Raw genomic sequence first — 25,798 nt, 5'->3', positions numbered from 1 at the left:
GAATGGTACCAAAAATCAAAGATCTTAAATAATCAACCAGGTGAAAGCTGGATTTTTACACGGACTCAAAATGTTTGTTCTGTTTTGTTGTTTATCTTTCTTCTTCCCCTTAGCAACACTGAATAAACTCCACTTTCTTCTCATAATTGCCTGTTTAATCTTGCTTTACCCCGCCATATAAATATATTCAGCAAGTGTTATCCATGCCCACTGACGACAGTTACCCCACCTCTACCCCAAGCTAGAAAAAAACCAAACTTTTAACCTATATTGCTATAACAAAATTAATACAGTATAAAGTATCACTACATTCAGGTTCTTCTTTCTCTTAAACCTATAGGACGCTATTTTTGTGTACATCCAATACAGCACAGTTTCAGGCAGGCAGCTGCCAAGCTATTCTACTGCTACTGTAAAATAACTGCAGGTGAGATTCACTTGTACTTATTTAGACAAAGATTTGAAACACAGAAGGTTCTGTTTCAAAGAAACTTACTTTCTGTAGAGGTGACTGAGCACACAAACAAGTTGGCCAGACAGCTGCTGAATCTCCATCCTTGGAGATATTTAAAAGACAGGACACAGTCCTGGGCAATGAGCTCCAGGGACCTGCTTAAACATTTGGTTGGACAAGGAGACGTCCAGAAGACACTTCTAACCTCAACCATTCTATGATTCAATTATTTGTGCCAAAACGGTATTTCTGCATGGGGCTACTCTACTATAAACTCCACTGTCCATGCTCTTAACTGGGTGAGATATGTCTCCTGACACAGGGATTTCTCCAAAGAATCTGAGTACTTGGTATTTGAAAGATATGGAGTAATATTATGCTTCATTTTCTATTTCTGAAACAGATCTTGTTTGTCTAAATCCTACATTACAATACTTATCACCATCCCATTTACCTTTGGAACAACATTCGCAAATAGATGATCCAGCAGCTTAACAGAATCTGCGCCTTTTACTTTAAACTTGCCAAATGGTGACAGGTCAATCACACCAACTTTTTCCATAACCTGTTTATATTCACGACCCACAGGTTCAAACCAATTTGTGCGCCGAAAACTGGGTCTGAAACAGAGGATTTACACACACAAGACAAAATTTGGAAATTGCATGCTTTTTTCAGCAAAACACAGTCTTCTGTTTCTTCAGTTTAATAATAATTCAAAAGAGATAGACTTTCCTAATTGTAGGTAGCTTACCCAATATTTTCCTTGGTATAACATAGCTTAATTATTAAAATCCTTTAACAACAGATAAAGATATAGCTTGATATTTTATCAAGCATTTTGTACAATGAACTGTGAACTGTTCAAATGTTAGAAGAAGTAGTAGCCTGCCATGTGTAAATTTACAGCATACTTTGTTGCTGAATCATTTATTTGAGTTTAAGGTGTTGAAGGCTTTATTTCTGAACAGCAGAGTGTGTCTCTTTATTCCTTTATGAGCCTCATTTAGATTGGGACTCCAGTATCCCTGTGGAAAACATTTATTTGCTGGATGCTCACTGATGCAAGCAGGTAACTAGGCAAAAAAAAAAAAAAAAAAAGAGGATTTGGCTTCTCTTTTCCTGGGAATTATACAGAACACAATCAGATTTTTCATTAAAAGATTATATTGTGCTGCTGATCAAATAATAAGAAAGGGAGAAAAATACAAATTTAAGATGAACAAAGTGTTACTCTAATATTTTCCTTGAGCTAGGCTTTTCCCTGATACCCCATACCTAGCAGAGTTACAGGATATCTCAATGTGTGTTTTCAAATGTCTGCATTATGAGAATGAATTGGATTCTAAACTATAGAAAAAATGATTATGGAAGATCTATTCAACAGGTACCTTTAGCTGACATGTATGATAAATGTATGCTTCTTATTAAATGTAACTCAGCTGGGTCTTGCTGTCATGACAACTTAATGGGGTGGGGGGGAATATTTTATTTACTTGTATCCAGTCTCATCTCCAGGTTTGTAGAACCAATGAGGTTGCTCCCATCCTGCATGAAAGCCCATTGAACATTTTGATTTCAGCAAATCATACAGCCCACTGGTTCTCTCTGTTGGTCTCCCAGCAAATCTTTCTTCTTTAGGGTAACCAACTAGAGGGGAAAAAGTAAACAACAAAAAAACTCCAAACAGCAAACTGCAAAACAAAAACCACGGCATACTAAATACTGTACATCACCAAGGTAAAATATGTGTTAGTACCTATAGATGAATAGAGAAATCTAGAGGTAGTCTTTGTTGGCATATATTTTCAGGATATAAATATATTTTTAAAATACCTTCTTACCGATGTTATTAAAACCATATGATTCTCTTGCTTTGGCTGCTGTGTATTCTGTGGTGGTCCACTTTCCATACCGGTTGGGATCTAATTCTATCAGGTCAAATGGAGGTTCCCCCTCAATGAGCCAGTCACTGAGGTACTTTCCTATGCCACCAGCATGTATAATGCCATACCTTAAAAAAAGGAAAAAGTCCTGTAGTGCCAAGTCTTTGTTTGTTTGTTTGTTTTTAAAAATCAGTACTGGCATACACTACTAATACATCCTCTAAAGTATTATAATTTTTTCCCTTTAGTTTTTTATTTTGTTTTATTTGGTCTTGTTTTCCAAGATCACATGCTTTATTGACAAATAATTCTACCTCCCCACTGTCAGCAGCAACATCCTATTGGTAATGTACAGCATTTGCAGTGTTTAAGATTACAGCAAACTCTTTCTCTAAAGTTCATAATTTAAGAGTCTTCTCCAGGGACATTAGAACTCTTCAACAGGCAATACTAAAGAAAGCTCTCAAACTTCTGATATCCATTAAATACACTTTCTAGTTATAGAATACCTCTTCTTTTTCAATCCAATTTGATTAAACCAGACTCAGATTTGAAAACCAGACTAAGACATTCTAGCTGCTACAGTGAATATTTAGATTACAGTGACAAGAGCAACAGCAGCAGAAATCAGGAGACAACACTACTGAGACAGCTTTAAAGAATCAGGGAATATAGAGGAACTGCAGATAAAACTAGAATACTTGTTTGTAGTGGTGCCAGAGTTGAAAGCTGCTTTGTGTCACCTGATTTACCTTCTCTGTTCTTCACTACAATTACAGAGAAAACTGGTTCCAGAAAGTTAACAAAATAAACAGGCAGACATTTTCTGCTACTAGTCTGTAGCAAAAGCCTGTCCTGTTTCTACATAATGGGTGTGTGGAGGATCTGATTGTAGAGTTTTCTTGTTAGAAATCCGCATTAAAGGAACCACACCAGGCAACAAAGGTAGATGCTCCAAAGTTACAAAGTGATAGACATGAGGTTTCCTTACTTAAACATTTTGTATGTATTTCTAACTTTCAAAATGTCTGACATCTTGACATCCATAGGGAGAAAGCTGTGTCTGAAACGTGCTCCTGTGAGGTGCTTGAAGTGGACAACTGGGGACAAAGATCTTCATTCTGCTGCAATATGTATATGCCGCTACCCAGTCTAGATATGACCAAACAGTACTGTGTAAGACTGAATTGCAAGCACCTATATTTTGACACCAAAACTTTTAATTACCAATCATTATTAAAATGGAATGACTTACAACTTCTTATTTTAATACCTCTGTGAATTAGCTTGCCATGTCTTAAAAAAAACAAGTGTCCTGTCTAGGGAAGATGTGAAAATAAATTCTGAGTTATTTGTGAAATGCTCCAATGAGCACAACAGAGAAATCCTTGAAGAAAGAGGAAGTCTGTCCAAAACCAACTTCAGATTAACATGCAGCAGTTAAATCACAGACACACTCAATAGTGAAGCTAAAACAAAATTTGATTGCTGTTCATCAACCTTGTATTCTGAATTCTATGCCCTCAATTAAACAGGCAAGGATCTTGTGGGGGAAAAAAAAAGTAATAATTTAATTCTAATGCATATGCGTAAGAAGAATTAAATCAGATTACACAACTTTGGCACCTCCTAATGATAGAATGCCAGACTTTATAATATTCATGTGATTACTTTGCTATAGTGGGGGTTTATATGCAGTTTATTTATTTATTTAAATAAAACAGAAATATCAAACAGTTGAGTACATGAAGCAATTCTGCCAAACACACTCCTTTAGGCTGTTCAGCATAAATATTCAGATTCTCAGCATAACCTTATTATCACTGCATTTGTTGCAGTAAGTACGAGCACTTGTAAACTGCCACTCTGCAAGTACTGCAGAAGAGCTAGCCACTGCTGGAGTTAATTTAATTAGGCAACTCTTTGTTATTCATGGTATAAGTTTTGTGACCATGGCTACAACGCCTTGAAGAACAGCTCCAGAAGAACTTTCAGGCAGCTTAAGCCTCCCTGCACCATTCACTGCAGCCAAAAGCACAGGGGAACACAGCACAGAGACCACCGCATGACTCTGGGTGGCAACGGACCTAATACAATGAAGTTTTTTAGCTTCTGCTGAGGACCACTGAGCTGGTGGCAGGGTACCCCTGGCGGCAAGACAGCCCCACGATGTCGAGATGCTACTAAAGGTACAGCTCTGCACTCTGCAGAGCTTTGGAGCACTAACTCTGTGCAAGCAGCTGATTTTGGTGCCCCTATCTGGGCCTAAATTATCAGGGATTTTAAATTATGCAGGATACCCAAATCCCTCATTGCCTAAGGTAATGGGGCTCTGATTGTATTAATATACCACTGCAGTTATGCTACACAAGAATGAAACTCATGTTTTGCAGGGATGGGATGTTACAAGTAGCTGTAAAGAGTGGTGCAGTTTAGGAAACACGGTCTTCATATGGGGATCTAAAGAAAATTTCTTTAATGAACACAAACTGCCCTTCTCTTTTTTTCTTCTCTCCTGGCAGTCCTTGCCAGATTATCTTCCCATTGTTCCTGTCCCATTCTTGTGTCTTACTTGTTTATGAGTCCTTGCTTCTCACCAATTTTTGACTCACTACACTCCTTTTTCCTCAGCAATCTGAGTCCTTGAACACCATGGTCTCTTTTCTAGGGTCTTTGTCACAGGTTTAGCCATTTTTCTACCCCATTTCTGCAGGAAAATTCCTGCTCAGTCTTTGCCCATGGAATACTACTGTAGACAGAATGTAGGAATCTTAGTGCAAGATTTAGAGTCTCTATTAAGTGTTTATGAGCTGTAGCATTAATAAAGGCTTGTGAATGGGCCCCATGGCTAGATTTTGTGAAGAATGGCAGAAAGACATATCTTTAGGAGAAAGGTCACTTCTGCCAAATGTGAAGTTCATTTTCAGAAAATGGGGAAATTCAAAAGAAAAAAAAGTTCAAAAGAAAGACTTTACCCCAAAAACCTGACGCAGCAAAACAACATACCTTCAAAAAATGTCATCTTTGGAATGGTTACACTGCCTTGATTTAAACTTTTCTGAATACATTTCTAGTCTGTGCTTGTTAATACTTTCAAAGCTATGAGTAACTGAAAACAGTCTTAAATGGGAAACATTGCACAACCTTAATAATAAACAGTGCTACAAGCTCTGCTAAGTATACTTATTAACTTCTTTGCACATTAAAATGCCTAGCAAGCTGCTAATTTTAGATAAGAAAAATCCTCTAAACTAACAGCACTAAGTCCTCTGTCACAATGTCCCTGCTAGTTGACTACGAGATAAGGATTTGCTAATGCACACAAAAAATTACAACACTGGCAGAAACACTGCAGTGACCCAGAAGCATAGAACAGACTCAAAAGTCCCTGAAAAGCAGACAAAGCAATCCAATGACAGCAACATAATTATGACCTGTGTCTAAACATTCAGAGATGAAAAAGGTGTTTAAAGAAACTTAAATATGTAACACTGGTCTTCAGTTATTCCCATATGGGACTTCGATTCTGCTCCCATTGACACCAATGGAGGAAAACGGGCTCCAAAGACTGACAGCACAGTAATGAACTTTAATAGGCTTTTTGGTGAACAAGGACTAAACAAACCACTTTTGTAACTGTAAGTTCTGCAAATGTTGCTAAAGGACAACAATTCAAAAAAAAAGAAAAAAATCCAAGCAGCAAAGGTGAATACCTTTCACAACAAATCATTGCAAAATTACTAAACCTTCTTATTTTACAGGCCTCAGAAAGCACATTAGTGGTGCTGCCTTATCTTACGATCTGAGGGTTTGTTTGGTTTGAACTGAAAGAAAACTGGAAAAAACTGAGCTGGATTTTGAACAGCAAGTTAGGCAACTGGAAAACCAATGTAAACAGAATGTGTTCAATAACATGTGTCTGGAATTGTATTCAGTTCATTCTACCCATCGTGAATCAATGGTCAAACTAACATATTTTGAAACCAGTAAGAGCTTTAGCACTGACTTCAGTGGGGCTAGATTATATAAGATGCAAACAGCATTCGAAGAAAAAACTGTAACGGGCAGGAGAGAATAAATGGCACCAGTAAGACACCCATTCCTGTTGTCACACTGCTCTCATTTGCTTTCCACCAACATCCAGCCATATTATTTCTCAGCTCAACCTTCAACAGCCAGAGCCATTGCTGTGTTCGTATTCCTAGAGTGGTCAGTCACTCAGTCTGCTGGCAGTGCCTTCTGCTCAGTATGCCTTCCACCTTCACCCAAAAGTTAATACCTCGTATTAGAAGTTCTCCCTGTACCAATCATCCTTGCCACAACTTCAGTGACACCAGTTTCTGCATACGCCAAACAACTGTTGAACACAACATAATCCAAAGCAATACATAAGATGAACTGGAAATTGTATGGTAAAGCCCAGCACTTTTATGACTTTAACTTGCTGCACAGACAGTACAAAGTCCTGCCCACTTCTTGCTGCTTTGTAAAGTGTCACAGATATTGGCGTCTAGAATAAAAGGAGGAAACCCATTGAAAAACTAGTGAGAGTTATGATAAAGAAGCAAGAGCATATGTTATGTAGGTAGTGGTAATTAAAACCATTTCCAATAATATTTTACAAAAAAAAACATGCAAAACAACCCCCAAACCCATAAAAATTTGCAAAGCTTGAGGTGACTGCCATTTTAATGTTATGACAGACAAAAATTGACACAAAGAATTTACTCACCCAAAACCAATAGCTACCCAGTAATTTCTGACACCCTGATGTGGTCCCACCATAGGAAGAATGTCTGGAGAGTAGGTGATAGGACCTGCAATTGTGTTTATGATGTCCGCATTTTTCAGAACTGGGACCATTTCCATAGCAGCCTCGATATGCTCCATTATTCTGTTTAAATCAGACTCAAAAAGTTCTTTTCCAAAACCTGCACAAACATTTACCTCTTATTATATACTTAATTACACTGAAAATACTTACATTTTAGACACAGTTATGCAATCTACATATATAAAAGCTATATGGAATAAATCAGTGATTATGTTCAAGCTTTTGCCATCCTACATGAGAAAAAATGGTGCGCATAAATCCATAGTTACCTGCAGGATCAAGTTTATTGTCACTGCAGTTATACTGTCCTTTATACATATTCGTTTAACCCTGGTGTTATGCAAATTCAACAATGAGGTAGAAAGGAAGTGGAGAAACACAGAAACTTCCTTCCATGTTAAGACCCACTTATTCTTCTCAATATGCCAACAGTTGAGTGAGGGAAGAAAAATATTGCCTATGTCAACTTATGATTTCCATGATGTTTACTGAATTCCTGGATATATTTCAGGCTTCAGTCTGTGCTCTAAGCAATATTGAGCATCACTCTGTAGAGGGACTTGACACTACTGGAGACAACAAGTTCAAGAAGCTGTGACAATGCAATCCAAAGCCCAACAATGGTGATCACTCTTCCTTTGGAAATAGGTTGTGGGTTATTTTTAAACAGAAACGTTATTGACTTAAAATAACTTAATAGAAAGTCTCTGCATTACAATCACACATTTCAAATACTTTCTATTTTCATCACATAAGGTAGCATGGCAGGCTGGGATTTGTAAAAATTTACATGTGTTAGTGCTTATCAAATTTAAAAATTTCATGTTCTTAATCACCTGGCGGGACTCCATTTGTTACCCATGAGTCCTGTAGCTTCATTTTCTCCTCGCTTTCATATGGACCAAATAAAAGACCATCCCTTTCTTGCCTTAGGTAATACGATCCTTCTAAGTCACGAATCACAGGCAATTCTGTTTTTAGAGCTTTCACTTCAGGGATAGTTGATGTCACAAGATATTGATGATGAACGGGTATGAGTGGGTGCTGCAGGCCAATCATCTTGCCTATTTCACGGGCCCAGAAGCCTAGAGAAGACAAAAAAGAACTAAACAAAAAAGAAATATTCAAAGACTAATTTCAACTAGTGGAAAATAACAGTAAAGTGCAGGAAGAACTGCACTTTATGGAACGTGACAAAGAAATTTTTTTCTGTACTTTTATTTTTCATATTATCCAGTATAATATTCCCTCCATAATCCCATGTCTTTGTTCCTAATTATACTACCACATATTACTCTAGTATACACATACTAAAAATATACAATTAGAAAAACAAAATTAGTCTTCTAAAAGTTCAGAAGAGAGTTTAATTAACAGTCCCACAAACCCCATGGCTTATTTCAGTAAAGCAGGTCTGCAATGCAGTCCCAGCAAAGTCAGAGAGACCTAAAACTCAGACTAAATTAGCTAATGCTGTGGGTGTTAATCCAGCTTCCCACTATCAACCAAATGAGCTAGTGTGTTTTCCCAATAAAACAGTCAAGTCCTGTTATCCCACCAGAGCAAAGCAAAACTTACAACCAACTAACCTCAAGAATTTAAGTTTCTCTTCTCTTTCACATGCATCATGTGACTCATATTAATTATGTCTCTCGCATAGTAATCAATCTATTATGATGTTCGTATTGGTGAGTAGTCAGCATGCCCTCCCATAGCTGTCCAATTTAAAGTTCTGATACAGATTGTGACCAGAAAAAGCAAGGAAGAATTTCCCTGCTCCTGAAGTCTATACAGGCCCTTCACGTATACCACTAGGCATAAGTCAAAGAAGACCTAATTCTTCTCTGCTAAGGTCCCTCCAGACTAGCCGTTTCCAGCTGGTAAGACTCATTCACTTAGTGAGGTACATGTGTCAAAGTCAAGGCATGGAATCCACGTAACTGCCAAACTTACTCTTTTGGACTCTGCATCATGGCTCACATGTGCTGTGAGGCACGAACATACAGACCTGGGAATCAGACAAGTTGACTGGGATGGCAGCTGCTGTAAGAAGCTCAGAATACTCCCCAGCCCTACTCTCCTGAGTTTTTTGACCTAGGAGTGGAGGTCTCAGAAGTGGGAATGAAGAGGAAAAAAATCTAATGAAGCAGGAGTTCCAGGAAGTCTAGGACTGAGGGTTGGGGGAAGGCAAAATAAAAGTGGAGGAAGAGGTAGCAAGGCCTTCCAAATAAAAGGCTATATGCTATATGGCACCCAGGAAAAGAGGGCAGGACAGTCTGGTTCCTGTGTAAGCAGCTGGCTCCAAACTGTTTATGAAAAACTACCTCCAGCAAGATTCGCTGCCTAACACATCTGCCCCTTCTCCTGGGACTTACACTCATGATGCCCAGCTGTTACTGTTCAACCCCGGGCAGCAGCTAAACATTAAACAGCCGCTCTTTCCCACCTTTCCTTCCACCAGTGGAAGGGAAAAGGAAGAAAGGTTCACAGGTTGAAATGCAAACAGATTTAATAGAACAATAATAAAAGAAGAGCAATACAGAACAATACTCAACTGCATGAACACATGCTCACAGCAATGACCACCAGAAGCAGATGCTGAGAGTTCAGTAAAACACAGAGATCAACAGCAGGAGCAGGACCCCTCATGGACAGTGGCCATTGAAGGAAGACCATCCCCGGCAACTTCCCACTTACATATGGAGTGTGATGTTCATAGTATGGAATTGATAAGCCTGGATGTCAGTCTAACATGGTGTTTCATCTCTGTCTCCCTCCTACCAACTTGCATCTGCAGATGAAGAAGTTCTTGGTTTCCCTGACAATAGCCAAGATGTCAGCGAGTTCTTACTTTATTTGCATACCAGATCCCAAACACTGGAAAGCTACTTAAAGAAAACATTAAACCTATCCCAGAGTGCTACCTCCTTATTCTCAAACTAAATCCAAAGCAAAATACCATGTTAGCTACTAAGAAGAAAGGATTCTAACTGCATGGTGAATTACTTTGATTTTGGCTAACCCAGCACAGCAGCTTATCATACAACTTTTCTTCTTTTTTATTGCTTACTTTTCTTACCCAGATGCTTTACCTCTCTCTTCAATTCCATGGTCTCCAGATCTGGTCAGAATTTAGCTCTCAGGACCCTGAGGGTACTAACAGACATTAATGGTCCTGAGCAACCTCACCTGGGACTTCCACCCACATCCCTGCCCACGAGTCCCAGGTCAGCTCAGGGCCTTCAGAACCTGTCTGAGCTGGATTGTAGCTGTACCTGTTTACAGCTCTGTCACAACTGTGCCCGTGCCTGGCCATGGACCTCATCGATCCTGACCCTGATCCGTGGACTACTTCCCAGCTTGACCTCAGCCCGGTCCTGTCTCTGTGGTCCTGCCTCTTGATCACTGGGCAGTATGTGATGCTGATTACTGTCAACAGACCTGTTCCTGACCTGTGGATTGACTTCTGGGCTTGGCCTCAGTCTTGCTTCATCACCACAGATCTGCCTGTGCCTCATTGCCACAAACTTGCCTGGAGATTTGGACTGTGGGCTGTGCCCACAACAGCTGATATTTACAAAATGAAAAATATTACTGTTTCTTTTTTAAAAGTTTTTGAGCCATGTGCAAAAGCTATTCCAAATACAAAAATGGTAAAAGGAAGAATATGTTCTCTGAAACAAATTTCCAGTTGGAAGCGGACGTCAAGTCCTATCACATGTAAACGAAGGCATAAATTATGTCTCTAGGACGTTTGTAAAGATTAAATTGTAGAGATTGCAAACCTCTGATGCTGAAATATTTAGTGGTGGTAGTACTTAGCATATCTGTTGAATATGTAATATGCCTATCTCTTGTTTTATAAAAGATAAAATCTTCCATCATTATGTATATATAATTGGTTGTATATACAATCTGTACACGTCTGCATATGTGTGCTTATATACATACACACATACTGTATATATAAACTAAATTCACTATTTTTCCAGACTTTAATCAAACATTCCATTATAAGTAGGCTGCAAATCACTTCAGCAGGCTCAATATCTGTTAGTTCATGTCAGGGATTATTTATTAGGCATCTGCTTTCTTCCAAAATGGAAATCTCACATAGGGAACAGCTAAAGATTGGTTGAAACTAGTTTGTTCCAGTTCCACAGCAGATGTCAGCTGGGGGGTAAGGGAGGAGAGAGAATGCAGGGAGACTTCTAATATATTTTTCTCTGCTCATATTGCAACATGACTCTAAAGTATGAGCTTTGAGTTATACCAGTCAAGATCTGTATTGGAATGAGGCAAGGCTGAGAAGAAGAATGAAAGTTAGCTGAGTGAACATTTATAAGAGATATGCATCATATAGTATTGATTTAACAGCCTTGCCCAGAAAGTTAAGCAATATGCATTTCAAATGTTCATTTTGGCTGAATAGTCAACTATTATCCACAAGAGAATTAACTAAATATATATTTGGGTTTAATAACTTACTAAATACATTTTTAAAAGACCAGCAAAATTTCACATGGGCGCATTCTATTTATTGCAAATAAACTTTGAAAACCATTTACTAGAAAACTCTGTCTAATGTCAACTTGATGCATAAGCCAAAGAAAGAAAACCACACTACAAAAATATAAGGCAATCTGTGATACTTATATGATGCAGAGCAAATGGTTATTCATAATGAGTGCCAGGAAGTGTGTGGCCTAAATAAGAAGTCTGACTGCCAAAAAAAGCTGCCTTTCCATTCCATAATCTTAGATCATTCCCAGACCACTATATCCATAGTGTGCAAAAAAAGACATAAGGATCCTATTAGTAAGAGAGCTTATGATACTGTAACTGAATGCTGTCCCATAATTCATGCCTGAAAGCCATGATCTGACAGTCCAAAGGCAATCAAACTATTGATGCCTCCCATCTTGTAAGTGCTTAACTTTGCGGCCTAAATAAAATTCTTCTAATTTGGTTTCCCTGTTTCTGTGGTTCCTTGCTTTCTAAAAGCATATGAACTTTTCTAGTCCTCTTTCTCTCCAAAATGTCATTATGTGGCACCATATGGACACCATGACAGTTCATGAGCATGCTTAGAACCTCAAGATCAGATCCCTGATATTTTAGCTAGGGTTATAGCAATAGCAGGTGATCACCTATGTATGTGAAGCATATGATGAGAAAGCACACTTTCCAGTGGGTTTCCCAGTTAGTCTTTACTGAACGATCTAACATGAGGCAGTCTACATCCCAGACACTGAAAGAAAGGTCACTCATTAAAGTTTATCCTCTCAGAGCTCAGCTTGTTTATCCCATTCCCTCCTAATTCCTCTCTATCCCAAACTTCTCTCTTCACTATCACTGCTTGTCCTATACTTGCTCTTCTTTTCTGCTCAGTCTCATACTCAGCTCCTCCTACCCCAGTCCTTACATCCTTCTTCAGCTATTTGTCTCTGTGTGCAAGTCAGTCTCCCTCATTTGTCATATCCTGTCTCACCTGCCTTCTCTTCCTTCCAATCTACTCCCATGTACATCTCCCTTGCTCCTCCATCAGTCTTTCATGCTCAGACAGCTCAGGCAGCCTTCATTTTCCAGTTTCAGTTTCATACAAAAACAGTCTTCTTCTTTTCTAACCATTTTGTCTGAAAAGGTCCAGCTCCAGTTCTCTAAACGAAACATGTCAGATCCCTTTCTGCTATCCCTCTCCGTGGTGTCATCCTCACTGTTGCCAACCCCGTAGTCCCTCCATGTTTGAGCTTCCTTATTCTGCAAGTTCTCTAGTATATAAGTGCTCCACTAGCTGCCAGTGCTATCACCTGCAGGAACCTTTACCAAGCAGTTCACTCACTCAGTCTGTTCCCCTTCCAGTACAACCCACTCATAATTCCAATTGTCAGCAACAACTATTCCACCCACTAACAAGAAGCGTCCCTGTCTCACTCAACTTTTTCATTTTATCTGTTTTGCGCTAGAAATAGATGCCTTTTTTCTTTTCTACTACAGATGTAAAAAGGAATTATAAAGACGTGTTCTCAGTTCACTTATCCCATCTGAGCAAGGAAAGTCCATCACAGCTTCCTACTGAAGTCTGATTAGTCACTGAGATGGGATGTACAAAAGACTCATGCCCTAAAAATGCAGATATGATTCAGTTTGAGACAGACAGAGTCTGCAAAAAAATAATCCAAATGGTAAATATTAAGCATGTTTTCAAACAATCGAAACCAGAAGGTCTTCCACTAGGAAGTGGAAGGCACACTTCACGTAGGAGGTGCCAATACTTTCACCAATAATACATTTTTCTATAACTTGTACAAAGCAACCTAAAAATAAGTGAAGTTTAGATCAAACATAGGTTTTTGTACCTATCAACTTGTTTAGGAAAACAAACACAAACCCAAAGGAGTCTTGCCCAAAAGCTCTTTGAGGTAGACACATCAGTTTGGCTTCTTTAACACACCAAAGAATAAAAATCGCATATGTAAATACAAGCTCCTTTGAGTTACAAAATTTTTATTACATGAAAAATGTATCGTTAAGCCAAGTGCATATTTAAAATACTACTCAAAGGGCAACAAAAATCTTCTGCTTCAAGGATATGTGGATAGAGTTAGAACTTAGAGAGATAATACAGAAATATGCAGAGTTATCTTACTCGCTGCAAATCCTCAGTCTCTTTGAAAAAACAGTGAAGACATTTATACTTCATTTGTACACCTCTTTTGCCTTCCTAAATAGCTCTCATAAGATTTTACAGGACAATATGCATAGACAACAGCCTTTCTCTTCTACACAACTTACTGTAGACCAGTAAAGGTCTCTTCTGCTACTAAAATCTAACAAGACAATCTAAATAGTAACTGCTGGAGACAAACGAGAAAGAAATATCATTAATGCCTAGTCAGGGACAATTAACACAAGAGCTAAATTTTCAAAGTACTATAAATAATATGTGCAAAGTACATTTTACCACAAACCAAGTGAAGAGTCAAAACCATATATTACTTATTCCTGTAATACACACAGTTCCAGCTAGTCTGCAAATCTGAAGAGTATACAAAATGCTTATGTTACCTGCAGTATTCACAATTCTCTTCGCCTGAATTATTCCAAGTGGAGTTTCAACTTCCCACGTCCCATCTGATCGGTAGTTCAGATTAGTGACTTGCACGGGGTAACTTAATTGGGCACCATATTTTCTGGCTCCTGCAGCCAAGGCCATAGTGAGAGAATAGGGATCAATATGACCATCTCCAGGGTTATACAGGCCAGCCAAAACCTAAGTAGAGGTAAAATCCCACTAAGTTAAATAAATGAAAATTTATCAAAATTAACTATTTTATTTTAAAAACACTTGATTTATTGAATGCAATAAATCTTAGGCAGTCAAATCAAAACAAATTTTTGAAACATATAATAATATCAGTTCTTCAGCTAGACAACTTAACAGTGGTGTAAGGAAGCAAAATTGCTTAGTTCTGCCATGCAGTCAGAGGCTACAATGCTTTAATATTATAATATTATTTGTATTACAATTAATAGTATGCCTACTAATGTACACTATGCATTAAAATGCATGTGAGTCTGATTTTAAATTACAATGCATCTTTTTTTTCCACTGGAAAACAAGAATTTGTGATACAATTTGTATAAACAGACCTTATGTCTACATATCTGATAAACCGATATTTATTTGCAGTGGAAGTCGTTTTTCATAAAATTAGGTTCTTTACCGTGTCCATGTTCAATAAGGGAAACAGCTCTTGCACTTTCTCAGGTGTGATTAGGTACTGCTCTGTTGGGTGCCATCCAGCACGAGTCATTTGGTATTTGAATTCATCTACCCTGGTCGGGGTTGAAGCAATTCTGATGCTGCCAGGCTGATGAAACCCCACAGCCTAAAACAAAGAGCAAAAGTTAATTACTGAAAGAACTTCATGTGTTTCCATAAATGCTTGTTCCTATGCTATGGGAAATCCACAGGAATTTTGCCACCAACATCACTGAAAAGAGACCCAAATAAGTTAGTTGTCCTTGATGGAGCAGGACTTACATGTAAAATCCTAGAGAAAATATGGGGTTTTTTTAAGTTATCAAGTTAACTTCCTAGTTTAATATGTACTATCTTCAAAACAGTTGTAAAAAGCTTTAAATGCATGTCATTATACTATTATTTTTATTAAGATCTGATAAATAGCTGAATCTATGCACTCATGCACTTCCAAAAATAGGATCAGATAGATCTCAAAAATAAATATGTAATAGTTTATATTAAAGTCTATCACCTTCATAATTTTCTGTTGAGATACTGCAGAATAAATTTAACTGACTAAACACCTTTATTGATACAATGGATAACCACCTGCCTTTTTTTTTTTTTGTCTTTTTAATAAGTACAAATCCTTGTATAGCTGGACACTCAATGCTCACTTTCTGGTACTGTGTTACGCCACAGGACATAAATAGGGCTGAATATCTATTTTAGTAGAACTCAGAACAATAATCTGCTGTAATACGTTATTTAGTTGAGCATTAGAATGAAGAAAAAAGCATTTTATTAAAAGTATCAAGTTTGTAGACTAGTAAAGTGAGGATCATGCAATTTCTGCTGCTGTCTGAAGCAAGCACTAGTTTAGTAAGCTAAAACTATATGGCTGAATGATGCCAGATAAAAAAGATGACTCTTGTGTTTCTCTGCATACCCATTCCTTAAGTCACTAAATAAAAACACATATCTGAAAGGGATGGGAAGAATTGCAGAAATCTTCTCAAGTACACACAGCATGATATCATGTGAATTTTTAAGTGGACATGTTTAAAGCAGTAATGTGTCATAATCAATCCATTCATTCCAGATCCTTGATGCTATTTTAACTCTTATACCAAGATAAAGTTGCAGACTCTGTCTGCTGAGCTTCTGAGTGTTTGATGAAAACCATTTTCTTAAACTTTAGAGAAACCTGGGGAACCATCTAAAATAGTTAGTGACCAAGCATCAGACTATATGCAGGCAGAAGAATATATTTCAATAAAATTAGAGTTTTATGATAGTCATGAACATACACACACAAAATCAACTTGTGAACTCCAAATGTTTTTGTAAGACCATTCATAAGGTTAACATTGCTCTGAATAAAAAATTAAAAAGTTGAGGAGATTACCTGTCCAGTCATCTCCTCCAGCTTTTCATACAGTTTGATGCTGTAAGAATGGATTTTCTTCAGGTTTATTCCAGGATGAAAATAGGTAGTTAAACCAGCCTCAAATAAGAAATAGGAACAAATACAGATATGATTAAAAAAATGCAATATTTTCTCTCCTTCCTTCCAACTGTCATTCAAAAACAAACTGTCAAGATACTGTAAAGAAAAGGAACACATGGGCAGATCCAACTGCTGTAAAAACAAAAATAAAATCCTTTCCCTACTTATGGTATTCATGTTCCCCACACATATGTTTTCCACCTGTCTTTTCTCATCAGATTTGTCAACCCATGACACTGTTGCAGTTGTTCCCTCCTATGGTTTTATTTCTTCCTTAAATTATTCAGTTGGCTGTTTTAAATCTTTTGGAAGAGACACACAACTGTGTTCCTGATCAACTAAATCAACTGATTGTCGTACCAAATGTCCTGTAGTAGGATATTTTCCTTCTTGCAAATGGACGTGGAAGAGAAACCAAACCTTCACAAAGACCAGATCATAACAGAAGTTATTTTCTTGGGGTGTGAACAGCTTGGCAGTGGAAGTCAACATTCTTCTCAACAGCTGTCTCATGTGGCAGTTGAAGAGCAATTGCTGCATTTCACAAGTAGCTTAAGAAATTACTATAATATATGCAGTTTGCACATTATTTTACAAAGTCTGACTTTACAAAACTGCCAGGCCCTTTTGGGTTCATGCAAAGGTAAAATCCAGAGGGTACTACAGCCTCTTCTCTATCTAAGGAAACTATTCACCTCCATACAATAGAAACATCTACATCAACCTAATGGCATTTGTAACAGCAGATATTTAGGGCTTTAAAAAGTTAAAATGTTACTGAAGTTAAGTGCATGTCTTTGTATCTCCTGAATTTGACACCTCATTAAAACTCTTCTTCCAAATGAAACAACAAAAATACAAACTTACATTAGGTTTTCAAGCTAGGTAATTACACTGAGTTAAAGACTTTATTTATATACTGCATATTTTGCTACTAAAATAGAGCTTACTCATAGGTGAAGGTTTCTTCAATTAAGAGAGCTAGAGACCATAGTCCACCTTTCAGTTCACTGCCATTCTCAGAAAAAAATAGCAGGAAATCTGAAGGTGAAAAGCAACACGTATGGTAGAGTTTTGATAGTTTCCTTCTGAGTTGCCCATTATGCATGCACACTTTTATTGACTTTAGCTTGTCAACTCTGTTCTGGGCTACATATTTTAAGGCTTTAACATTCAAAGCTATGGAATAACTGTATACACATGAATAATAAACACAAGATGTAGTGGTCTTTAAAGATACATTTTAATTCAAACTAATTTAATTATGCTAAGAACCTAGTAAATGTTACACTTCTCTATAATTAATGTCAACATATATTTCATTAATTAGATCACACTTCCTCAGTTTTTTAAACCATAGCCTCTTCTCACCCAACGTTCTTGGTGCAGTTTCACTCTTAAGACCCAGTCTTTTTCTTCAGAAACAATTAGCTTCAAATTGCTCTTAGCAAGTGGCTTACATACTAGTAACATGTCCCTCAAAAAATATAAATCATAATCACTGCTCAAGATGACGAGTACTCAGTATCTTCAGAGCAAGAGTATGACAAGTGTCTGGCATTACTAAATATATGTCTTTATGCTAGCCACAGTGTTAAAAGTTTTTCCAGCCTTTCTTTATGAGGATTTATCTTTCTGGTATCTTCAAGTTTATAGATGATGTCATAATGTACTACATGAGTGACATGCCAAAATAAACCAATGGAAAATTGTGCAAAATTATATCATCTATCAGTATCATATTTTTCAGTTGTGCCTGTATTTTATTCATAAATTTGGATCTAGTTCCTAAGTATGTTTGGTATTTTTCATTACCTCAACAATCCGAGTTTAAAAAGTGAAGACAAAAATCTGTAGGAGGAAGAAAAACCTACTAAGGGTTACATTAAGCACAAAGCAGACACACTGGGTTAGATTAATAGTCTGGAAAAACATCACTTGTCCTTTTCTTATTATTATATGAGATCATCATCCTACTGGACACTGTTGGAGATATTTGACTAAATATATTTTTTATCTCATTCTCTACATGTGGGTTTTAATTGTTGTGAAAACATTTATTGTAATGACATCAGACTAAAACCCAGGGCTGTTTCACTGCAGAATTTGTAATTAAAATTTTATTGTTTCTTAAAAGTAAGTCCAAGGGCCTTTTTTCTATGTATACAGAATAGAGAAATAAATTAGGTGTTTACATTTCTTTAGCCACTTACAATAGCCTATGAGTAATTAACTCACTCGTACCTGCAAATTTTGTCATCTCCTATTATTTTTACTGCCTTTTTTAATGTATGCAAACATTTTCTAGTCTTTTGCTGTTTTTCCAAATGTAACACATTTTCCAGATGTAGGGAAATTCCATTTTAGTGGTCACAGTTAGTAAAGTCATTTTGAACTAAATGAACCACAAATCACTTGCAAGTTATCTATAAACCCATATAAATTCAAGAGCATTTAGTGGCAGGGATTAAGTCAAAACCCCTCTCCAACATATAAGTGAATAGAAGAATTTTAAACACATTTGATGCCTTTGGGCTTCAGATCATGAACATTTCTATTTCAGGAGTGCAGCTGGGAGACAACTACAACCTGACTGGACTATACAAAAATTAAGATCATAGAATCATAAAATAATCATAATAAAATAAAGATTGAATGGGACTTCAGGAGGTCTCTGTCCAACCTCATACTCAAAGCAGTGTCAGCTAAGAGATCAGACCAGGTTGCCTAAGATTTTATCCAGTCTGGTCTTTAAAATCTGAAAGGACAGAGACTGCACTACTTCCCTGGCCAAGTATGGGACTTTGCATTTGTCCTTGCTAGATTTCATAAAGTGCTTGTCCTTCCATCTCTCCAGCCTATCTAGGCTGCTCAGCACAGCAGCCATGCACCTGAGTGCATTCACCGGTTCCCTGAGTTTGGTGTCAACTGCAACCTTGACAATCATCTACTTTGTCACCTACTCCAGATCATTGCTAAAGATATTAAACAGGATGGGCTCCAGGACAGACCCTTGCGACACTGCATTTGTTTCTGGCCTTTGGGTAGAGTATGACCCATTAACCATTGCCGTCTGAGTCCAGCCATCCAAACAGTCCTTTAACTGTCTAGTTGGCCAGCCATATAGAACATAACATCTTCAGTTGAATACAAGAATATTGCAGGAGACAGTGTCTAAGTCTTGCTAAAATTCAGGTAAGTGAAATCAACTGCTTTCCCCTTGTCTACAGATTCAGTGATTTTATCAAAGAAGGCAGTCAGGTTTGGTGAGACATGATTTATGGCAAAATCTATGCTGACTGTTCCCAGTCACCTTTTTTCTCCTTTAAGGACCTAGAAATGTGTTTGGAAACTTGCTCCACGATTTTCCCAAGAACCAAAGTATAGCTAGCTGGCCTTTAGCTCCCTTACTTGCCCCTTTGTCTCTTTTTTAAGATGCATACGTATGCCCTTCTCCAAATGATAGGCACCTCCCCCCATCTCCATGGTCTTTCAAAAGGTGATACATTCGCAGCCTTGCCATGCCATCAGCAGCGTTCTTGCATGCAGCACATCTGGTCCAACATACGTGCATGAGTCCAATTCTCCCAGTAATCTCTGTCTTGATTTTCATCCACTGCTGGTAGTTCCACTTCTTCTTGAACCCTGCTCAGAGCACAGAGGCCTGAGAAACCTTGTTAGTGAAAACTGAAGCAAAGAAGGCTTCAGAAATAAAAAAATATTATTTTATTTAAATTAAACCAGCAGAAAGTGTGCACTTTTTAATTTTGCCAGTAACAGGAAGATAAAAATAACAGAGCAAGTGCTGCTCATTTTTATACCTATCTAACCATGACAAAGTAGTGGTTATTGTATGTGTGTAAATTAGGTCAGAATTAGAAGAATACTTCAGCTTTATCAGTGTGACTAAATTACCCACCTCATTCAGCAGCAGTCCTGCGTTTTCCTTGTTCAGCCTTTTACTACTAATGCAGCAGTAGAGGCTCTTCTTGCTGCCTTTAATATTCCTCGCAAGTCTTAACTCTGGTTGAGCGTTGGCTTTCCCAACATCCCTTTTACATGCCCAGGCAATTTTTTAAAATTAACCGTTCATAGCGTTTTCCTGCTTCCACCTGTTGTACACTGGTTTTGCTCCAGAACTCGGTCATGAGCTCCCTGTCTGGCACAGCTGGCCTCCTAATGTGTCCGCGTGTTTTCCTGAGTTTCAGGGTGGACCATTCTTGTACTTGAAAGAGATTTGCCCCAGGTTTTGCCTTATTTTTTAAAAAACAGAGATTTTGTTATTGTAGGTGAACATGATCTGGGAAAATAATTTTAAGAATGGCCACTTTGCTATGAGAATTGACAAAGCAATTTTAAGGCATTTTAATGGTTGAATTGTTTCTTTGTTGAAATGTTCATGTATCAGTTTTGTTCTATTCCAATCTCTTTCGGATTTTAAACTAACTCCATTTATTAAATTAGAGTTCCAGGAGAAAAATGAGATTAACACTGTTATCACATATACTCTCTTTTCTTGCAAGTTTGACTGAGTTACAACAAGTTTTTATCTGTCTTGTATTATGCTTTATTAACTGTCAGCAGCAAAATCAGTTGCATGTTTCAAGAAAAACTATCACATAAGAGAATGACACCTTAAACATTTTCTTAGAAAACATCTTTCAAAAAATAAAACCACAAAAAAATCTGTTTGCTGAGTGATTTATATTAATATATCTTTTGCTCAGTCCCTAGGGCTTCCACAAGATCACAAATGATCTGACCTGCAGAATAGTACAACTTCAAGAGTTCTTAAAGCCTAAGACCTGACCTAATTTACACATATACAATAGCCACTACTTCGTCATGGTTAGATAGGTACAATAATGAGCAGCACTTGCTCTTTTATTTATATCTTCCTATTACTGACAATATAAAAAAGTGCACACTTTCTGCTGTTTTAATTTAAATAAAAAGAAAGTCAGCCAAATTTATCTCAGACCCAAGAAGTGGAAGAAAGTTTTGGCAGCAACACTATGAGAAATATGATCTATATGAAACATGATCCTGAGCTCTGGGAAGACTTACTGGACAGTGAAAGAGGGAAAATGTGGTATAGTACAGCAACATCTGAACCAGAATTAGAACATTTGTTGCTGCAGGCTATATACACTATTTGCGATTTCACATGCTAACTATATGTGTAATTTTCATCTGTATCTACTATTGTGTCACTGTGCAGAAACACCTGATAAATGCACAGTACATAGCATAGAACTCACGGTCACAGTTTTCATCTTTCTCATCATCTGAAACATCAGCTTTTTCTTCTTCAAACACAGCACTCTGAGTTCAATGAAGAGAGACAGTATACTTGTAGTCTACCCAGTAGTTATCCATTTTTAACCTGTCCCATAACTACGTGTCTTGCTGTGTTAATCACACCAAATTCTGCTGCAGAAATATGTCACGAAGCAGCTCTCTCAATAGCCCAGTGCAGGCGTTTTCTCTGCTGCTCTCTAGGGCTCTTCCCACTTTTGAAACAGAGCCCCTCACTCAGTGCTCCATCACTGCGTTCACTAAGAAGTGGGGGCAAAAACAATGAAGGAGAGGTTGCTTTTACATAGTTGTGAGCAACACTCTGGAGTCAGCAAGTGTAAAAACAAGAAAAAAGTAAACATTTAGTAACAACCGCCCATTCATAATGTTGCTCTCTTGTTCAATGAGGGATTTTTATTCTGTTTTACACAAATACTGTTCTGTATATGTATTGGGTAAACAGAAATCAGTCTGAGCCTCACTCATACACTTAAGTCACAACAATTCTTCGAGCATTTCATAGATATGATTCAATACACAAGAGGCATGATTGGACGTTATACACGGTGTTGCTCTGTTCACTGAACTTCATCAGCTGTGGTATCATTCTTTCAAAAAGACATAATTACTGAATTTTGTTTCTCCTAACTCTGTACAGTGTGTTTTCTTTTGCTTTGTTTGTTGAAAAGTGTAAACCTACTTATACATTTCAAACATGATTTTTCTAAATTTCATTTTTTACTATTTTTCTTTCATAAAGCCCTGTACACACAAAACATGTTGCACTAAGATGAAGGATTTCAAACTTTGGACTTCATCACCTGGGAGAAGTATGAGAATACAAATCAAATACCATCCATGTCATCCTTCTCAATTTGCTCCTGAAAGGCACTTAGATACTACCATTACAAGTATTGCATAAATAGTCCATTGCATTAATAGAGTAGCTCTATAGACAGCAAACTGCTGGTTTTTTACTCTTTTGTATTGCTACACACAGCAGTAGCATTCTCCTAATTTCAGCTGGCATTGAATGGGAAAAGCATCTATTATTGTGGTAAGCTTTGTTTCATTAAATTACACTACCTATTCCAGAAATTGACATAGAAAATATGTAATTACATACATACATATTGTGCAGTACATCGACATGATTAGCATCATTATAGGATATGTCCCCACCCTGTCATTATTACATGTATATCTTTTTAATTCTTTTCCTTAGACTACAGACAAATATTAAGCCTTAAAAACCCCCACATTGTAGAGTTGTTAGTTTTGCTCCTCAAGGTTTTAAGTAATGTCAGCAGTGGCAGAAAGCAAGCTCTTGTCTCTAATAAGAATCAGTTTCTGGGTCACTGATGTTATCTGATCATTGAACACTTATGTTGCTTCTTGATCATATCTTTTTCAGGAAGCCACGTATATAAAAAACAATCACATATACAATAATGCCAGATTTCACATTTCTGGTTTATACATGCAAGTGCAATCACTTCCCATGATGAAGTCTGCAGTATAAACTAGATTACCTTAGAAATAAAACCTTAAATTTAAAAAGCCCAAGTTAAACTAAAGTCTAAAGTCTAAATTCAGTCAACAGCCAACAATATACAAAAATACTAACAGTTACCTTCCAGTAATTTCAAAATGCAGTATTTGTCCCAATTTTTACAAATAAGAAAAGTGTACTATGGACAGCTGAACCAACTATTCAAAACTCATACAGCTAATCTATAGAGAACTCAGTGCTAAAGTCATCTATAAAATAGCCAAGATATTCACTATATCTGGAACACTAGGGAATATAAAGGTAACAAAACTTCTACCACCTTTAGATACACAAACTACTGTTGATCTGAGAGATTAACAAAACATCTCTTACTGCATGCCAAGTAGATCCTGCAGTGAGCTCAGATTTTTCCAGCAGAACAACATCCTTCATGCCAGCCTTAGCCAAGTGAAAGGCTAGACTCACACCAACACAACCACCTCCGATGATCACCGTGTCTGCTCTATCTTTCCCCAAGGAAGGAGATGGAGCTTCTTTCCTGGGTAAAAAACAAACAAACAAGCGAATACAGACAGTCACAAAACGATAACTGCACTTTAGTTCATGTCTTGTGTGCACAGCTCCAATCATAATATAACTCGGTGCCTGCTTGAGAGTCTAAACACACCTGACTTAAAACCTAACCTGTTCACTCTTCTTTTCAAGTAAATTCTCTTAAAGGGTCATATACATAAACAGTAGTAATACAAAAAACAAGGCAAGTTTGCTTCCACTCACAATTTTTAATCTTTGTTCTTTGTGCAATGCACCCTCATATGTGGGTCCCATTTCTCAATGAAATGACAGTGACAGTGTCAAAAGTTGACTTTTCAAAAGCAGTATAGCACACGCAACACAAAGTCTTTAAAAAATGTCTACTTAGTAAAGCTCCTTAAGAAATTTCTGAAGGCAATGTCAGCAGACTCCATCAGTGTTTGCATTCATAAACAATGAAACAATGTTTATTTTCATGTTTTGTGCATTTTGGCAGCTTTGACTTTGCTGAAGTCAAAACATTAAAGGTTTTTGTTATTGGCTGCTACTACACCACACTGCATTTTCACAACCACTTGAAGCCATCACAAACCAGAACTGCTGCCATAGGCAGCCACATTCTCCTCGGTCTCATCTCATCCTCCTCTCTGCTGCCCATCCACAGACAGCCAAGCAGCAAGCCAGGTCATGAATTTACCCACATTTTTTAAAAGCCGCTTTTTTGGATGTGAGATGAAGTGATACCTCTTAGTACAGTAGCAATACATACTTCTGTGAAACCACAGTATCCTCCCCTTCTGGACAGTTAATCAATACCAAATTTTATCTCCCCCCGCTCCTTGTACATTTGCTTTTGCAACTACTCTGGCAAAAGGCTTTCTAATGTGTAACTAGTCTTCCACCCACCCTCCACTCAGAAATCAAAGCTGTCAGCTGTATATATTGTGAATGGAGATCTTACAAAATAATATAACATTTTAAACACAAATGCAGGAGGCATATGTACCACGCTTGGCTATGTGGCAATGAATGGAAAGCAAAACGGGAGCACTGGACACCACAGGTTTTCCATAAACATGGTGCACCACACACTTCAATATGTTCTTTTTGAGATTACATATTAATTTTTACAAGTTAACAGTGAGCTGTTTAACAGCCAGGTACACCAGCTCCTCTGCTGAATTTTGAGGTACGTGGTAACTAAGGTCAAGTGTGGAGGCCCTTCTCATTATTCTTTTATGCTGTGAATTTGAGATTTCTCACCTGACTTTCAGTTCTTTTCAAACCTTTTCTTCCAGACCCAGGAACCTGGTAAGAATCCGGGGGGCACCCTCTCTGTGAACCACATCATTCAAGACAGATATTTGCTTGTGCCAGTTAAAACCAACCAGTTTTCGCTTGTCGATAAGGCCCTGAAGACAAGAGCATGGGTCTCCCTATAGCAGGTCAGCGACTCATCTCGGGCTGGGTCCGGTCTTTAAGACAGATGCCAGGCACAGGGGGAAGATACCCCTCCGGCCCACAGGGACGGCGGTGACCCCGACAGGCGGCTGGCGGAGCACCGCAGGCCGGCAGCAGGAACCCATTCACTTGCGCCTTCCCCTCACAGCCCCCGCCCGGCAGCTTTACCCTCCTCTGCCCGCGCCTCCCCACCGCCCGGCCCGGCCCGGCCCGGCCCGACCCGACCCGCACTCACCGCCCCCGGGCGTCCGCACTGCCGGTGAGGGGCCGCAGGGCAGCCCCGGCGAGGGGGTCGAGGCGGCCGCCGAAGCGGGGTGGCCGCAGCCGCCACAGAGCTCCGCGCAGCACCGCGCTCATCCCGCAGAGAACCCGCCGTCAGCGGGGATGGAGAGCGACGGCTTCGCACCTCTCCCGACGGCGTCGCGCCTCTCCCGACGGCGTCCCCTGCCGCCGCTGCCGCCGCCGCCGCCGCCGCCGCCGGGGCCAGCCCTCGGGCAGGAGAGTGCCGGCCCGCCCCTTGGCTGAGGGGACAGCTCGGGGGAACCAGCCGGGCGCCTCCCG

At 38.5% G+C, this 25,798-nt stretch overlaps 1 protein-coding gene across 2 annotated transcripts in view; it reads right to left on the bottom strand.

The window, feature by feature from the left end:
* The window catches only part of DMGDH (dimethylglycine dehydrogenase), a gene marked incomplete at its 5' end in the record, with an annotated part of 92,475 nt that overhangs the window by 16,365 nt on the left and 50,312 nt on the right, over positions 1-25,798 (bottom strand). The window contains 10 exons of one of the 2 annotated variants that reach the window (XM_082075663.1): positions 909-1,074; positions 1,951-2,104; positions 2,299-2,468; positions 7,073-7,271; positions 8,011-8,259; positions 14,243-14,447; positions 14,902-15,066; positions 16,330-16,428; positions 23,615-23,780; positions 25,473-25,749. In XM_082075663.1, coding sequence (XP_081931789.1) covers positions 909-1,074; positions 1,951-2,104; positions 2,299-2,468; positions 7,073-7,271; positions 8,011-8,259; positions 14,243-14,447; positions 14,902-15,066; positions 16,330-16,428; positions 23,615-23,780; positions 25,473-25,594 — 1,695 coding nt within the window. Of the gene's footprint in view, positions 1-908; positions 1,075-1,950; positions 2,105-2,298; positions 2,469-7,072; positions 7,272-8,010; positions 8,260-14,242; positions 14,448-14,901; positions 15,067-16,329; positions 16,429-23,614; positions 23,781-25,472; positions 25,750-25,798 lie in introns of those variants that run through there. The other variant, XM_082075662.1, reaches the window with a different exon arrangement.

The sequence above is a fragment of the Streptopelia decaocto genome, assembly GCF_964273445.1.
Source record: "Streptopelia decaocto genome assembly, chromosome: Z".
NCBI lineage: Eukaryota > Metazoa > Chordata > Aves > Columbiformes > Columbidae > Streptopelia > Streptopelia decaocto.
The sequence above is the reverse complement of the archived record's forward strand: the minus strand, read 5'-3'. Positions and strand labels throughout refer to the sequence as shown.